General features: G+C 38.8%; 1 protein-coding gene across 2 annotated transcripts in view; it reads right to left on the bottom strand.

Annotated features, from left to right (window-relative positions):
- CUL9 (cullin 9) overlaps positions 1-18,905 on the bottom strand; it is a 2,881,018-nt gene that overhangs the window by 816,804 nt on the left and 2,045,309 nt on the right. For both annotated transcript variants that reach the window (XM_044060287.1, XM_044060293.1), the window contains exon 28: positions 8,283-8,415. In XM_044060287.1, the coding sequence (XP_043916222.1) occupies positions 8,283-8,415 (133 nt within the window). The remainder of the gene's footprint in view (positions 1-8,282; positions 8,416-18,905) is intronic.

The following is an 18,905-nucleotide window of genomic DNA, read 5'->3' as shown; positions in this document are numbered from 1 at the left end:
GCAGGAGAGGACGGAGCCAAAATCACTAATGGAGCCTAAGGCCTCGGTGCCGAAGGTCTAGGCACCGAAAGCACTGGGGCTGACAGAGAGCTCCAGAGCCAAAATTTTAACCTTTTTAGGTTTTGGTTGGTATGAGTCCCCAGCCGGGGATGAAGGCAAGGATTTAGCCTTAGTAGAAACATCCATTTTCTTATGGGCTTTAGGAGGGGTTGAGACTGCTGACCCAGAAACAGCCTCTGAAAAGGGAGATTTTAGAAGTCCTTTCAGTATCAGCTTGTTTTTCCTTTCTAACAAAGTTCTATTAGAAAAGTTCTCATAAATAGTACAAGGTGGTTCAACAGATAAATGGGAAGCTCCCAAACAATAAACACATAAAGAGTGTGCATCAGAAGTAGGCAGTTTGTGTCCACAATCAGAACACCACTTAAACCCTGGACTACCTTTTTTATCTGCCATATTACTTAATAGAAAAGTACCAACAATGGTACAAGAGAGTACCCGAAGGTATGAAAGAGAAAGGGAAAAAGATTACCAACGATGGTAAAGAAAAATTACCTCGCGGTAAAAATGGTAAATAAAGGACAGAAAAAAACCTGAGGAAATTATGAACGCTAGATGCGAAAGGGCAAGGGACAATAAGATATCAACTTTTCTGACAGAAAGGTAATTTGTAAAGCAATTAAACAACAATTGACTGTACTTAGCTCAAGAGAAATAGCTTGACACGACCGGATGGCAACGCGGCAAACGAAATCTGAGGTAACAGGGAGAGGGGGATTATGGGTAAGACTTTAGCTCAAGAGTTTGAAGCTGACACGAGCTTGGAAAATGGCCGGCTCGGAACAGATACCCATGCGTAAGGAATGAACGAGGATTAATAATATCAGATCAACTGTTACAAAAACCTGTTGAAGCGCAAAGCTATTAAGCTATTTGAAGTACGAGAGAGAGAGAAAGAACTAGCAAGATCTAAGGGAAAAAACTGAAGAGCAGACTTTCTGGCACCATTAATAGTTTACCTTACCTTGGCACTGCTGCGCAGAGCTTAAACAAGCAGAAACCCGTGCAAATGTGGGTTTTTACACTAGACCGTTGAAAGGGATGGAAAACTGCCCTAAAGGCCAATAAACTACAATTTCTGAGCCAGAAACCACTCCTCTTGTGGTAGATATGCTACCTAGTGCTTACCACTCCCACTGATCAGCTAGGGGGCTTCCCCCCAACACAGAAATGCTTGGGGGGGGGGGCTCAGAAGCTTACAAACAGTCCTGGATACAACAAATCTGTATCTGGACTAGACTAGCAGGAAAGGAAGGAAACCAGCGCAAACGCAGGCTTTCAAACCAGAAAGTTGAAAGGGATGGAAAAACTGCCCAAACGGCCAATAAATTACAATTTCTCGTCCAGACACCACTCTTCTTGTGGTAGACAGGCTACCTAGTGCTTATTACTCCCACTGATAAGCTAGAAGGCTTCCCTCCAACACAGAAAGGCTTTGAAGGACTCAGAATGCAAACTAGTCTGGAGGCAGTACTCCAGCAGAAGAAAAGCTTAAAGTCTTGGCCATGTGATTTGACATGCCACAAATTTGTTTCATTCAAAGAAGATTACTAAGCCCATTAATGTGTCAGGAAATGCTCATTTTTTAAGCAATAAAACCTTTTGAGTACTTATTGGACAACAAACTCCACTGTCTCACTTTTTTAATCCTGACAATTCTATGGATCAGCAACTTGCCCAGGGTATAACTTAGTTAGCTTACATTTTTCTATGTCTTGAAAGAAGCCATGCCTTACAGACCAAACAGAATGCACAAAGCAAACAAAACTGTGCAACTCTTGTTAACAGTGTAAACTGAAATGATTCACTGGCTATTTTCAGCCGTAAAACAAAGACAAATTGTGGAAACACAGATAAAGCAGACCGAATATACTATAAAATCCAGGGTCTTAAATTATGAGGGTGTGTATGCATGGCTGCTGCTGCCAGGGAACTGCCCATCTCTACACACACAAAAAAAAGGAAGTTTTAACAATCACCATAATAACACTGATGGAGTCCATACTGGCCCAGTAATAAGGAACACCCAGCTCAAATATCAATCTTCCCACTGCCATAATTCTTAGATACCACGTAAGGATAAAGACGGTAACAGAACCCATCTTTTACTAAAAGGCATAAACCCTTCAATACATATAACACTTCTGTGTCAAGTCATCCTTAAAATGTATGTTAACTACCAGCTGTTACAGATGCTTAATAACAGTTAACTCAAGAGAACTGGTCCACAAAACTAACAAGCTAAGGGGAGAGAAACAGAAAGGGACAGCTGAAAAAAAGGGAATAAAAGACATACTGGGAGTATTAAGATATAGGCAGGTTAAGGGACATATGAGCAGGAATGTGACAACTTCATGACTGCCACCCCTAACCCATATTTCTAAAATACAGTGTGTAAACATGGAAAACTACTTACAATACCATCAGATCAGCCACATCTCATCTTACATTTGTAGGCGATGCAGCAACAATTCAGTAACCTAGGTACAACCCTGCTGTAAAACAGCTGTAATCCCTAAAACCATTACAAACTGGCTCTTTTAAGGAAAACAAATTTTTCCTATGCTACTGCCACCCATAGGACGACAAGTAAAGTTGTGGCTTACAATGGCTATATGCCCTACAAAGTAACATGCTAGAGTAGTGCAAATGGGGTGCTGCCAAGGACCAAATTGTTAGGGGGCACATTTGAGAGATGCCAATCAACTAGTATTGCATTACTGGTATTAATTTCTGTACAGGGATTATGAATGTCAATACAGGAATGAATTTCGATACTGCTTTTAAGTAGTGCTTTGAGTGCAGTATATTTCATAGCAAATGGAGGTTAGGAGCACTGGCTAGATTGGAATTTTTTTTTTTTTTTTTTTTTTTAAATTTGCTCTGCAACTTATAGTCGTTGGGTCCCAAATCAGGGAATGACACCAGGAGTTAGATGAGCCATCTACAACTCTGAACCTACTGCAGATTACAGAGTAGCACAGCTTTGGTCATCTTCAACTAACTGTTCCCAGACTCTCAGATGACATCAGCAAGTCATTAGGAAAGAAAAAGGAATCACTGGGAGGAAGATGAAAGGAGAGACACAGGTCAAAACAGAGAGGACATGCAAGAGGAATGAGTACATTAAAGAAAAAAAATGGAGGTGTGTACAGAAAAGTGGGAAAGTGGGCTGCTTCACTAAATGCTATCAAACACCATTCAACGTAGAAATGACTCTGCAACTGCATATCAATATGACACAGAGAAGAAAAAGTCGGTCAGGTATGTTTCTGAAGTAGTCAAGTAATCGTATGTGCAATCAGCTCACATATAGACACACAAGTTCATAAATTTGAGTAGCAAAGAAAAAGTCTCCTAATATTAGTGCAAGATTAATTTGGGAATGTACCAGTAATTGCAACTGCAGCAGCTTCATAACAAGTCAAAGTGAACTTCACCTAAGGCTGAACTTCTGTATTGAGCAATCAAGAACAATGAACCCAGAGTTTAAATTTGACCTACCATGGTCATCTATCATTCTGTTACTGCCTTCAGTTTTTTTTTTTTTTACGGTACAGTACACACATTCTAACAGTTTGAGTGTGAGACTTCAATACACACTGACAATGTCTCTAACTATACTTTCTGAGCATTGGTGTGACCTTGAAGGCAATATATATATTTAGAGATTAGGAGTGTGGGAGACAGCCATCAGGGATGTAACAGAGCTTGATTCCCTGGGGAAAATGCTTTTTTTCACTCACTGTCAAGTATATGTAAATTTCTGAGTAACTGTTAGCTAGTTCTTGGAACTTGAGAAGCCTTTTTTTTTTTTTTTTTTTAGTAAAAGTTGCTCTGTCTTCAGGTAACTTGAAGTCTTTACAGAAAACTGTCATGAGTCAATGTATCCAGGCCCCTTGGCCAGGCACTCCAAAATGAAGTAATCCAGGGCCCCTAGTTATGTCCAAGGTTAAGCAAGGCTGGTATAAAATCTCAACTGTGAAGCACTGAAACATTTTGTGTATGTTCTTAATTAACGACAATTAAACTCCTACTGTTTAAGAACTCCATCTACTCTCACAGCTCCTGCTAAACCAGTCAATTACAGACTAAGGAGCAGAAGTCAAATGTGGAAAACAGGCTCTTTGCTTTAGGAAACTCTCAGAGGGTACATCGCCCTCCAATGCAGCAAACAAAACCCTGAATTTTCCGCAGGTTCTCACATAACAGTCTCTTAGTATGGGGGACAGAAAACTATTCAAATAGATGTCATCAAATGTCATCCATCAAACGATGCTTATCACTAAAAGAAGAAGTGAGCATCTTAATGAACAGAATTCCTGGTTTGTTTACTCTCTTCTATGGCTACAAAATCTGCATGATTGCTGATGAACACCTGAAGACCTTCTCTTCAAACCAGAGGTTATCTTCAATTCTGCTCAAGTCGTGGCTTTTCAGAGAGGACTCTCTAAAGGGCAAAAGGATGTGCATGATCACTGTAGCCATAGTATAACTGTTTTCTAGACATACAAAATGGCATGTACAGTACTCTTATCACAGACCCACATCAACATCACTGTAGCTTCCTTTATGGCAAAGACTGTGAAATGTCAGAAGACAGCCCTGGGCCTACGACATGTTGAGTGAAAGCAATGTTAGGAGAAGGTAGTATCCAAGTTCAGTCGATATAGATGAAGGTTCCATGGTTGATAAGTCAGTTAAACACTGTGCAAAACTTTGACAAGTAGATCATTACGTGTTTCAGGAGGCACCAGTAAAACAAATAATCTTCTGTTGTACTTGACCTTCAAGTTTCTCCTTTCATCTTTCAACCTGGAGAAAGAGTTACCTAGCTAACTTGCTAATTGGGAATTAAAGATTGGAAGCCTACTCAGCTTGTTGAATTTGGTTCTGTCCTTCAACCCTCTCTGTGCCACCTCCTGACTTAGTAGCAAAACAGCTTTAAAGTCTTGACTCTCTCAGAATGTTTGGGTTATAAAAACACTGAACGGCTTCAATCTCAGGTAGCTGCTCCATCAGGTGGATCAAGTCCTTTCCCTGAAAAGGTGGCTTTTATACTGATCCTAGTTTCTTTATGTGCTTCTCACATGTTCACATTGAAGGTAAAAATCTGCACTCCTCTAAGGAAATAATGGTTCTATCTACACAGCAAAAAATGTAACTGGAAAACTGCTGAGCTAAGAAATGAAAACTAACTTCATGCTATAGCAACCAAAATGGGAAATCCCTAACAGAAACTTGGACTAGTCCTTACAGTTAACATAACATTCTTCTAAACCACACATAACAAAGAGCCTAAAATTGCCTACTTCCAACACACATCTTAACTTTTTCTTTAGAAGTTACCAAGCTCTGGGCCTGCCTAATGTCTTCTGGTAAACTATCTTATTCATGTACAGTTCTCAAAATGAACTACCTTCTTTTTATCTGTTCTAAAATATGTTAACTTCAAAGATTGAAGTTCCTGTACTCCCTAACACATTCAAAAACAAATGGACTCATACAGATGTTTTAAGTCAGTACTAAAACTTCTGTACCTAAGAAAGAGAAGTACAATCGCATTTGTCTTAATCACTCAGCCATGCTCAATATTTTCATAAACACCCAGTGCATGCTCTCAATCCTCGTACTACTAAAGCTAGGCTGTCAATGTGCTGCTACCACCCAAATCACAAATCTTTTCCATTTTGAAGTAAACACAACTCTAGCAGAGAGCTTCCTTGGCAACAGAAAGACTTAAATTTGTTCTAATTCTTTCAGTTTTGAAACAACTATATTTTCCCAAGTTGTGCGTAGATCTCATAGATTTTTTAGCCAAGAGTACTTGATCATCTTGGTGCAGACATCTGGTGAATTACCACTGAAAGTAGTTTGGGGGAGATCCTGAAGACAAAGAAAACACATCTGACATTGCTAAGAGGGAGCTAAGCAAATCTTTTCTGCATGCTCATTCTACTCTGAGAAAGTGGTAATAGAGGAAAGACAGACAAACATCCATTTAGGCAAACAATTTCTTTCTTTGGATCCGAAGATTATTCCAAGAAGCAGCAGTTCTTGGGGCATCATTCTGACAGCTACTTATAAGTTACAAAGTGCCCTGTGGTCTGTAAACTGATGAAAATTTCTGGAATTTACTGTGCAGAAAGAAAACATGCACACCACAGTGTAAAGAAACCACTACATCCGAAACACAAACCAAAACTAAAATCTGAAACAATTTTTTTTTTTTTGCAGGGGCAAAAACCACCCTATACTCCCCAGTGGAGGACTTTCCCCACACTATTAATTCCATGGTTGCGTAACTGAGTTAAGGGCAAAAACTTAACACCATCTGAGGAAAACACTATCGGTATACTGCATCTGCAAGATTTTGCTGCAAAAAAAGCAAACCTAATCTAAAAAAGGAAGCTACATAATAGATAAAACTTTATGCAAAAAAAAAAAAAAAAAAAAAAACACACATTAAAATATACACATTCTCATATCTTAACTTCAAAAGTAAACCTTAACTAGAAACAGAAAAACACAGCAGGCAGCATGCAGTCAATTTCCATAAAATGAGAATTCAACACTCCTGTTTTGCTGTCCATTGTTTTCCACTAAATAGAAAATATTTACAGTGTTTTCCAACTGAATGGTACATGATTAATCTACATGCTCCCAAAAGAAACTATCTTTTATGGCCCAGTCTCACATTGGTATTATTTTTACTGTCTCCTTAACAGAACAGGAGGAGGTATGGCCCAGTGGTTGACATACTTTGTCATCTCCTATATTTGTCTACAGTGGTGTCCTGAAAGCCTATTAGCTCACTAAGCTTTCTGAAAGGGTCCTCCAATTTCAGATTATCAGGGAGAAAAGACAGACTTTTGTTAAGGAAGGGCCAGTGGACAATGGATATCTGGTCCTCCAGGTGATAACGCCACAACAAAAAGTCTCAGAAAAACTGTTTAGAAAATTTTAAGTTCTGTGCCACAATGCAAGATAATGAATACTGGGCAAGAATACTGGACAGATGGATGTCCCGACTCCCCCATGGGTCACTGGATGCACTCGGCAGACAGATTTGGTAGCTAACCTGCTTGCGCCTAGAAAGCTCCAGTTGCATCACTTACAATAGCATGAACTGAAGTTTACGCCTGGTACCCACAGGTCACTGGTTAGACTAAACATATGGTACACATTAAACACTGGCCAATTTGTAAATGGGCTGAAAACTGCTAATCACTTCACAATAGCTCACTGGTCAAAGTTCTAGGTAAATACTGAATGGTCACAAGGTCTCATGAATGCTTTCAGTTATCAACTGAACTAGTTGTGTGTGGTGAAAGATGCACACTACTTATGAACTGCTATGGTGGTTTACTTGTGGTAAAGCAAACCTTACTCAGACATTTAAAAATCTTCATCTCTGATCCACTTTTGACTACAGGTCACACTAATTTACAGTTTCAAATGTTCAAAAGCAAAGCTTATGACCTAATGGTCTTCAAAAAGCCTGACAGACACACGCCCTTGTTAATCTAATAATGTTCCTGAAGTTAATATGCAGCCCTTGATGATTATTCCATAATCTTGGAAGATGGTATGTAGTATAGCTTTTACTTTTCCTCTCTATATCCTGTGTTCCTCAATGACTGCAAACCACAGAGCAACTGCCCCATTCATCCTCCACTGGAGTGGGAGCTTCAGTGCATACCAACTAGCATGTGAAGGGTATGGGAATTAATCTGTTCCCTCATTTGGGCAGAGCTAGCCGAGGCACAGCCAATATACACACAAACATGAGAGGAGACTCTAATTCCCTAAACTTTTCTGATGGTGATGTGCACATGCATCACCACGTGAGACACCTATGCCCCCTCAATGGGAGAGTGCATGCCACTACACAGTCCACCCCACAAGGCCTACTGTCACTGGCTTACACAGACACATGCACATACCTCCTTACACAATGACATCCTTTGGGCAATGACCTTGCTATTCAAAACCTAACCGCCACAACGGGAGGAAGAAGTACGGGAAGGCAGGGTATTAGTTATGCTCTTAACACAGAATGTGATATGACATCAAATACCCTTTACAATAAGTGCTTCAGTGAAAACAGCGAAACTGAAGTGCATCCCAATCAGAGACCCAAGTAGGAGGGACCTAGACCTTACCTGGAGCAGTTACAAAAGCACTCTATCTTCCAACAAGCAGACAGCTTCAGTACTTACCAGTGCTTTGATATGATGACTGCTCTGATGAAGGCTGCACAAGAATTTTCTTCTGAACCAGAGGTTTCAGTGCATGATTCACTAGTATTGGAGACAGACCAGTAGACTCTAGTATTTGTTTCACAGACACTTCCTGTTATGAGAAAAAACCTCATGTTAATGTACAAATAAATGTGTTAAACGAGTCTTATTTCAGCACGAGTATCAAGGAGATTAACAGCCTTAACATTATCAGAATCTCTGTTAAACAGTAACCAGATCACAGTGTAGCAAGTTTAGTGGTAAAGCTTAAACTGCTTCTAGCATGAAATAAATGACAGCCTATACAAGGCGGAAAGATAGCAAAAAGATCAAAAACCCTTACGTGTTATAATCAGCAATTAAATTATTTCACATAAGTATCACAGTTACCATATTTTACCAAGTTAAATCCAGTCAGCACAAACCTCAAAAATTGAACATTTTCAAGTAACATTTCTCTGCTTAACTGTTTACTACACAGATTTCACAACAGGAACAAAATATAAAGCATCAGAACCACACAATAAACATCTGCAGCAATACAGCAGCGGATTTGCCCCTTGTGACATGTAGTGTATACAGGCATCAAATGTGACCAACAGGCTACTGACAAGAATCAGGTCCTATGAAAATAAGAATGACTGAATATGAGGAACCTCAAGTTAAGCAGATGATGAGAGACAGAAAAGCACTAATAGAAGAGTATTCTTGCAGTCAATATTCCAGAATACCATAAGAAAGTATGCTCTGTAAGACCACCAAGCCAACTTTGCTCTCCTACATATTAAGTGTTTACGATCTAATGTTGGCATGGAGGACCTGCTGTTATCAATGCATAACATAACGAATGCAGCAATGCTACTCGCACTAGAAACTGTGGAAAAATATTCAGCAGATCAGTGCAATGTTCAAGCTACAGTGTGCATAAATCCAAGATTTCTGTAAATATTACATACAGCTCCTTATGCAGCCAGCCCACTGGTCAAGGGATAAGGAATCAGCTTCTGGTGACGACAATCAGGGTTCAACTAGCAGCCTTAACAATGTAGAGTCTGGCTAGGGAGAAAGGACAAAGGCTAGAAACCTTCTTCCTTTGGATGGGTGCCTGGGACACTGTTCCAGGTAAACAACTCCTGGCGGAGTACAGGTGGGAGCCAAAGTCGCAGCACTCATAACTACAGTGGGTAAGCAGATGTCCAAGCATCACTCTCACTCAGACACACAAAACAACTGCAAGTTCAAGTTGGAGATTTTACGGTTCAAAGGTTTATCTGCTGCTAAAGGATGGTCTGCTCGCCTCCCTGACTCACATCCTTAAGCAGTGATGCAGATTTGGTAGCCCTACAACCCAAGTATAATGCTAACATTGCAATCCCATCCAAACTGACTAGGGCATAATGAAATTATCGCCCAAGAAATATGCATATATTCCAATATTATAAAAAGGAAAAATGTAACTCTGAAAACTCATTAACCCTGATGATTTACCACCTAAAAATAAAACAACTCAAATGTATGCATTATTTGCTTACAAAATATCACCTATATCATAATTTTGGATAGTCTACACAGTGCCAAAATTTATACCAAATTTTCTGTACCCCATTGACAGAATTCTTTAGAATGGGCTACAATTAACATATTATGCACAGAATGCTGCTTTTCAGACAGTACTCTTAAATAGTCTTCCAACATGAGATTACTAAAAAGAAGTCAGTTTTACTTTGTTTTTAAACATGCGATTTTCAAGTTGTTACAAGTCATGTCTACCACCACACCATGCTCTACTAATTTGGTTGCCCAAAGATATTTAGATAAACCTAACGCATTGGATCTGATTCCAAAAGGCTTGCTCTCAGTGTAAGTGACCACTTCCACTGGAAGCAGGCCGAGAGCAGGTGATTTGGGATCTGGTTCCCATAGTAAGCCTGTTTACAGCAGGCTTTACACTAAAGTAAGTCACTGTTACTGAGAACAAGTCTTTCGGAATCAAGGCAGACTTGCATTGACAGCCAGTCTACTGAAATCTGGTTCAATGTCTCTCACATAATGAGGCTTCACAGCCTCTTTGAGGAAGGCCAAAGTAGGCATTAACATTTGGCATATTTAACACCTTTACTACTGCCCATTTTCTAGAAGGCTTAACCCCTTGTCACTGATTGTTTTAGCCATTTGTGGTGCATGTATGTAGAGGGGTCTCTCTCCAAAATTATGCAGCATTCACAAGGAATTACTGGGACACTTTTAATGTCCTTCGATGGTGGAGTGGTAGCGTTGTTGCCTCACAGCAAGAGGTTCTCCCGTTCGATTCTTGGCTGGAGTGCAGGGAGTGCTTTCTGTGTGGAGTCTGCATATCCTCCCCACGGTTGGGTGGGCGTTCGAAAGACATGCGTGAATGGACATGCCTTCGTTGAAGGTTGAACGTCGAGCTGGCACCTCGGCGTTCATGAAAATCTACTGCCAATCATTAGCGGACCGGAGTTCCGCTGTGGCGACCCCTAACCGGGAAAAGCCGAAAGACAACAACAACAACATGCTGTACTCGTAGCTACAAAAGCAATTACACTGCTAGCCTCCAAACTTTCGTGATTTTTTGGTACTTCTGTATTATCGCAATCAGATTCCAAACATAATAAGCGGCTCGAAATTGGGTACAGTATATCTGCTTCTTCTGGTCACCTTTTTAGTTTTATGGTGTAGGGAATATTGTTGTCATTTTATAGTACAGAGACTAACATTCAAAACGTGGATTTGCAAACACAAAGAAATAAATGTGCATAGAAAAAAGGTGATATCTGTTTATGTGTACATGAGTGAAACGTTCTTTGCCTCCCGGGCTCCTGGTTAATCCTTCCTTTCTTAAGACGTAATGAAATTAAATTAAGTAAACCTTGATGAAACTATATCTTGTTTGGATAGCTGGTTTGTGTTCAAAACACGTGCATTTGCAAACATAAGGAAATAAATGTGCATAGAAAAACAGGGGGATATCTGTTTATGCGTACATGACTGGTTGAAACATTCTTTGCTTCCCAGGCTCCTTAATAGTATAATCCTTCCTGTCTTAACACGCAAGTAATTGAAATGAACTAAACTGTGATGAAAATATACCTTGTTTGTAATTCTCTTTTGCATGAACTGTGACTTTTTTTCTATTGTACCACTAATGACATATCTGTAGCAGCAGCCAAGTTCATTATACTTTCTCAAAAAGTCACGCCGCTAAAAGACGCTAAAAAGGAAGAAGAATTTTGCCTTTATTCCTGTTTCTGTTTCACAGACAATGTGATACAAGACTAATTAGGAGTTTACAACACCCCTTTGACTTTCAGATAAACTCGTTTCGCGATCACTTTAAAATTCTACCAGGTTAGAAATCTGTTTGCGATAATATGCAAGTACCCAGTTTTTTTTAATTTGCCACATTATTTAAATTAAAGAAACACTTTTATACAAAAATGTTAGGCCTGATATTAGAAAACATGTTTATGCTATGAGAACCCTGTTAACCTGAACAGCTATTTTTTTGATTTTAAGTTCAATTTTAGCATTACTCTTGTTGTTGTTGTTGTTTGTCTTTTTGGCTTTTCCCGGTTAGGGGTCGCCACAGCGGAACTCCGGTCCGCTAATGACTGGCAGTAGATTTTTATGGTGCCGAGTTGCCAGCCCGACGCCCAACCTTCAGCGAAGTCACGCCCATTCACGCATATCTTTCGGTGGCCACTCGACCGCGGGGAGATCATGCAGACTCCACACAGAAGGCACTCCGGCTGAGAATCGAACAGCAGAACCTCTTGCTGTGAGGCAACAATGCTACCGCTTTACCACCGCTTCAAATTATAGTGGCCATTTTGACATAATCTGATCCACCTATAAAATCTAACATCATTGTAGTGCTTTCAGATTACTGTTATAAAAGTTTCAAGATAAAATTCCTGAATGTTTCTCTTTATATAATAAAACACAATAGCTAAAAATACTAAAATCAAGGAGATGACAGCACTGCAAAAGTATGGATGTCAGTACGCTCTTGCCAATGGCACGCTTAGAGAGAAACAATTCTGAAACAAGTTTGTCAGAAAAAAAATGTTTTTGCTGTGAACCAAATGAAACAAGCCTAGTTATATTCACCTACCAAAACAGAATAATTTCTCTGAAATAATTTGAATATTTTTACAAAACACTCGCATATAAATAAGCCATGAAACCCGGCTACAGAATGCACTTAACTGGTGAAACAGATTTACCATCGTGTAATATGGTGTCATCAGCAGAGACCTGGGGAGAAAAGCTCAATTATACAAACATCATGGGCAACATTTACAACCAGTTTCATTCATGAACAACAGTTCCACTTATTTAGACATCCTTGACATTGGTTACATAGTTCAACAGTTTGTTAATAACTACGCAAAGGCCACAGGCTAATTAAAACACAGACTCAGCAATGAATGTGAACCTTCTGGAACAAAAACTTGTAAGGAAGTAGACTGATGAATAAAAAGTGGTACTCTATTTCATAAGTGTACTGTACTACTGTATTAAGTATCTTGTTCTCAATACTATCCTTGCATCATAAGTTTTATGTTTAACATATTCATTTAGTAAGTTTACATGTATTCAGTATTTCAATATTTAACACTATGCAAAGTTTTTCACTCCATAGAGCTTTTTATAAGCTAAACCCAATTTCTCCTTCAGATACCTTAACTGATGGAAAAAAGGCCTAAACTCTCAAGTCTTGATTGATATGTCATCTTTAGACTTTAGGGTTCTCCTCATAAATTTACGTTGAATACTTCAAGTAGTAAAAGATCTCCCGTAATGTATAAGCAAAAGAGCATACTGTACTCGATAATTAGATGGACATACACTGTAAACAGTTTAAGAATTCTTTATTTTCTCTCATAAAACTCCTGAAAATTAGACCAGTCACTTGACGTGCTTTAGCTTTTACTTTTAGGGCACGTGACTCAAATTTGTGGTGGTTAGAAACATGCAGATCCTGTATTCTGACAATTTCTGCAATCCTGTTGATCCTAAACTCATGCTTAATTTAACCTTTGATTTCTCAAAATATAAAACAGCACATTTATCCTTATTAACGTTTAATCCTTTTTGGTTTAGCTACAAGGCTACTTCACACAAATATTGATTAAAAATAATCAACATCAGAATAATCAATATCATTATGTGTAGTAACTATACAACCTATTTTAATATGATCTGCATACTTAGCCATCCAAACATTTGATACTTTAAAGAAAAACTCTGAATTGAACATCAATGGTTCAAGGACTGAGCCCTGCGGAATACCTTTATTCACTACAGCTGATTCGGATGCATAGTTCTCAATTCTCACTCTCTGTGATCTTCCACTTAACCAATATGCAACCCAGGGATAACATAAGGGTAAATCATGTGCTTATATGTTGTATACCACATTCTGTTGTTATAGGCGCTATCAAAAGCTTTCAATAAATCCAAATAAACCACAACTGCAGACAATCCCTTAGCCAGTACTGTAGATATACAGGTTCATAAAAATCTGTAAGGTTTGTGAAAGTTAAACTGTTTTGCATGAATCCACGTTGTAAAAGGTCCATTAAACATCCCTGTAAATCATGATTTAAGATAGATAGCAAGCACCTTTCAAAGCTTTTTCCTACTAAAGAGGTTAAACTAATTGATCTATAACAATAATGATGTTATCCACCAGGTCCCTTTATGCACAGGGATAATTTCTGCATATTTCCAACTGTCAGGAACAGTATGATGCTGTAAAAATTATTACTAATGTTACAGTAGCAGATACGTATCTGACAGCGTATCCCTGTATTAAAGGCATTAAATCCTAAAGGATTTCAGTAGCAAAGCTAACCTCACATATCAGTTTTTTATACTTAATTAAGCATACGTGGATGCAGAAAGCTGTGATATTTCAAATGCTTACATAAAATATAAGTTGATGATATGCTGACCAAAGGCTAACAAAACATCTCTGCTCCAATATTTCACTTATGATGTTATCACTGTAGCAGCTAGCATTTTTGCCTCACAGTGCTTAATGCTTAGCTTAGTTATCTTCTACAGAGTCTCATCACATTCTCTCTGGCTCCTGGTGGGTTTTCACCTGATGGTCTTGCTTCTTCTCACATCCTACAGACATACCACAGGCAAAATGGCATTCCTCTAAATTGAGTGCAAGTGTGTGTGTGTGTGTGTGTGTGTGTGTGTGTGTGTGTGTGTGTGAGATGGGGTGGCATTCTATTCAGGATTAGCTCCTTTGCCTTACACCCACTGTGTGCTAGGGCAGATTCCCCTATGACCCTGAATTAGATTAAGCATGTAACTGCAGGATAAATGAAGTCTTAAGGACAGCATGGTGATTCCCTGGCTAAGGCTGCTGCCTCACAGATCCAAGGTTTGGGATTCAGTCTCAACTTCCACTCACTATCTGGGGCTGTGTACCTATGTGGATTTTCTTTGGTTCCTACCCACTTCCCTAAAATATGTTACCTGAATGACAACACTAAATTGATAATATGGAAGTATGCTGCATTCACCCTTGTCTTTGTGGTTCAGGCTGTTGCTGAACATATACCACTTTACCTGGTTAACAAATATATACATTTAATTAAATGTCATCCATTACAGATGGTAAGTACCATTCTCTATGAACAATTTTAATGGCTGTTCTCTTAGCAATACACATCTAGATTTCATACAGACATTTAAGTTTAGATGATGTTACTATGGATGAAATCTATGATGCAACACCACATACTTTCTTGTGTTATGTACATTCTCTAAACGTAGTTGTTTGTTGTTTTCCTTTTATGGAAAGGGATCCTCCCAAGAAGCTTTGCTACAGGGATCACCACCAGGTCTATATAAAATCTAACCTAACAACTATTTAATTTTTCAACAATGTTAAACAGTGATATATTCATTTAGCAGTGTATACAGTCCGTATTCCCTTCAACTCATTTTCATCTGGACTGTCAAGTACTTATGCCACACCTATTCCTTTGGCTTTGGAATAACTTGTAAATTAGTTCTTGCCCCTTATCTATTTAAAGATAAATTAGAGTTTCTGCTCTCATATTCATGTATCAAAATTCTCTTGATTTTAAATGTGACCTCGGTTTCTTAAACTCTGCCTTCCTTGAAATGTAAACTCTTGCACCGCTTTCATTTAGCTCATTATCTGATCTATTATTATATGAAACACACTTCACATTAATCTTCTGTTTTATCTTGCTCTCTCGCACTATTTGCATTTCTGGCTTGTAATCTCTACTACTGCTTTTGCAAACCTTAGCAAAATGATTTTATTTTATGCATTCTGAGCACATTTTAACAAGGCAATGCAATAACTTCTATGTGGTTAATGTCCATCATAGCACCTGCACTGGTATTTGTAGTTATTTTGCTAATGGAAGCATCAACACACTTAATTTGCCCTCCAATATTTCCCTTTTGGTTTCTAGTTTAAGTTTAATTTCTTTGAACGTGTCTTCTGTGTCTGAATTTTTGACAAGTCAATGGATATGGCAAAAATCTACTCATTCATCTGGAGTGATTTCTACTTCAGCAAGTATTCTGCTCATTCTCATTCACTATTTTTTCCCGAATTGTATGTCGTGGCTTTCTTTGCCAGTATCCACATAAATTACAGCTTCATGATATCAGCTATTGTACGGACTCACCATCTATTCCTTTGTAATCCTGCTTTTGTCTGTCTTGCGCCCCACAGTTTCCATTTTGGCTCAAAATGACTAATTTTTCATGTACTGGAAAAGTAAAGTTGTGCAATAAAGGTGAATATTCAAACAGATCACGGTTGCAGTAAACTAAGCTATACAAACATATCTTACCAGGGACAGGGCATCCTGCCAGTATTAAAAGCTTTTGGGTGCCTTCCACTTTCACTGTACATCTGAGGATATATGAGGGTGTGTGGCAATAACTCAAGAGTTTTCTTGCCTCTCAAGAAAGGGAAGCCAGAGTCCAAATACAACAAGTTATGTGCTAGGATAATGGGAAAGACAGATAAGGGGAGCTACACCCTTGCAGATATGTAAGGAAAGGAAGAAACAGGAGACCCCACAGAAGAAGATTAACAAATGTGGGAAGGGAGTGGTCTTAGAACTGCAACAGTGATATGTCTAAAGATCTACTATTATGGCAATTTTTACTTACATGACTGTTCTATGTTCATCATTATATCACAGATGCAGTCCCCTAAGTTATATGGGACAATTACCAAAATTTACATTGCCAGGAAGAAGGGTCAAAGCCTCTGAAGAACAGTCCTAGCAAAACCTGCTTGATATGGAGAAGGGGAGATCTCAAATGGTTTAGTGAATGTGTAGAGATGACCAGGTTTCTGCCTCTAGAATACTTCAAGTTCACTCCTTTCCAAACATTTCTAGTAGCAGTAGCTAGAGGTCTGGTAGCGTGAATTCTGACATGAAAGAAAGGATAATTCTATGTTGAGAACAACCAATCTGGATTGCATGGAATAACCATTTGGAAATGGTTTGCTTCAACAGAGGTTGTCCCTTTTTCTTACATTCACATGAAATGAAAAGTTGATCAGGACTTCTAAAGTTGTGAGTTGTCTGTGGACAACCATAACATGCAGGATTCTCTCTCCCGTATACTTGGGGTCAAAAAAGATCACACAGAGATGAACAGACTGATTTATATTACATTTGGCATGAAGGAAGAGTTGGTTCTTAACCCATTACAATCTGCAGTTGCCTCATACTGGTGCCCCTAGGCATCTATACAGCCTGCTAATATGTGCCATCAATACTTACAAAACCATATTCATACAAGCTGTTGAAAGATTTCATCTTAAAGCTTGCATGATGGACAACACAACTGCACTAATATAGAACACCTCTGACTGGTATGACTAAAGAAATATTAAAAATTGCTCATTTACTGTTTGACAGTTCCATGATTTTCAGAATTTTTTCTATCTCAAAACAACCAAGAAACACAGACAGAACTGCACTGCCTCATATGAAAGTTCACAGATGTGCAAACAAAATGCTGCTGACAATATGAATGTAGCTTAAATGATTACTAAAGTATCGTAAGTTGTTCACAGATTACAAAATGATTTGCTTACAGTATTTATTGTGTTGATTGTGACTTATAAAATCCAGTTTAAGATCCAGAATGTAATGAACACTATCAATGTAAAGATTTGTTTGTGCCAAACCATTTGACATTTACATATTTTTAGTAACCTTTATGGCTCCAGGCATATGAACATTTGTTCAAAAAGCTCTGGATGTAGTCATTGGAATTTAACAGAACAAACCTTCACAGCTCCACTGGAGTGAATAAGTTAAAGATAACCTTTAACTATGAAAGGTGATATACAGCTAAATTACTAAAAAAGCTTGCAATTTAGACACTCCAAGCCAAAGTCAGTAATTAACACTGTTTTCCATGTCAGGAACTTTAACTTAGCCTAACGACATGGTTTAAAAGGAAAAAAACAGTAGTGCTTTTCTAGTAAAAAGTTAAGATCCTAAGGAAGAGTCATCTGTCTTCTAGATGGATGAGTGTGAAGTACCCCCACTCAAATTATTTTACCTGAGAGAAGGATGAAAGTGGGAATTATAAGGACAAATAGAAATGGCTGAAATAACAAACGTTATAAAGGGGAGTAAGAAAGGCTAGATTTAATCTAATCACACCGAAAGTGAAAAGCCAAAGCAGCTTCAGCCTTAAAGAGGTCTTGATTCCTTTTACATCACTAGCTAAATAGTCAAATAGGATTTTTCTAGTAGCAAGTTTCTTAGCCTTCTCTAAAACCAGTTGCACATCCTCAAAAAGGTACATGAGAGGGATCAAAACTCCATCATCCAGGCCATCAGATGTAGAATTTGCAGGTGGGGTGAATTAGAGATCCCTTGTCCTGTGTCAGTAAGTCCATTCTATGAGAAAGTTTAGTGCAATTGCCCTTGGACAACTTTGAGAGAAGGGAAAAAGTACAGCTGCTTCCACTTACAATAAATGTAGATGCTCGACTGTCTTCAATGCTGCAGTAACAATGAGATATCCTTACTGTGGTGGGCCCTTGGCAAGCCTGAATACCCGAGACTTCATCCTCTCTTCTAGGGATAGTAGTCGCCCTGTGCCTGACAGTAGGGCACCTGGCTATAAGGGTCATTAGTGGACACCATATTAGCCTCACACTATGAGTCCCAGGCAAGAAGCACAAGACATTGAAACTGTTCACAATGGGCTCCTGAATTGGGGAACCTGAAAACCTAAATCAACGAAGGCAGGGAATCCTTTAAGAGAAAGAAGAGGTAGCCCCCTTCAACCATTGAGGGCAAAAAAGGGAAAGGAAGGTGGGGAAAAAATACTGCAACAATGAATGTAACAAAGGATACAGCAGCAGACATTACAGAACATCCCTCACAACTTTTCTTTCTTGACAATTGAAAGATGTCTGAAGTACCAGTACTTGAATAGTACAGTTGTGTACACTTACCATAAATGTAGATGTTCGAGTGTATTCACTGTTGCAGTCATTACATGTGGGTAATCTGCTGACAGGTTGCCCTCAGT

This window comes from Protopterus annectens, chromosome 1.part0 (assembly GCF_019279795.1).
Source record: "Protopterus annectens isolate FY-2018-M chromosome 1.part0, PAN1.0, whole genome shotgun sequence".
Lineage (NCBI taxonomy): Eukaryota > Metazoa > Chordata > Ceratodontiformes > Protopteridae > Protopterus > Protopterus annectens.
The sequence above is the reverse complement of the archived record's forward strand: the minus strand, read 5'-3'. Positions and strand labels throughout refer to the sequence as shown.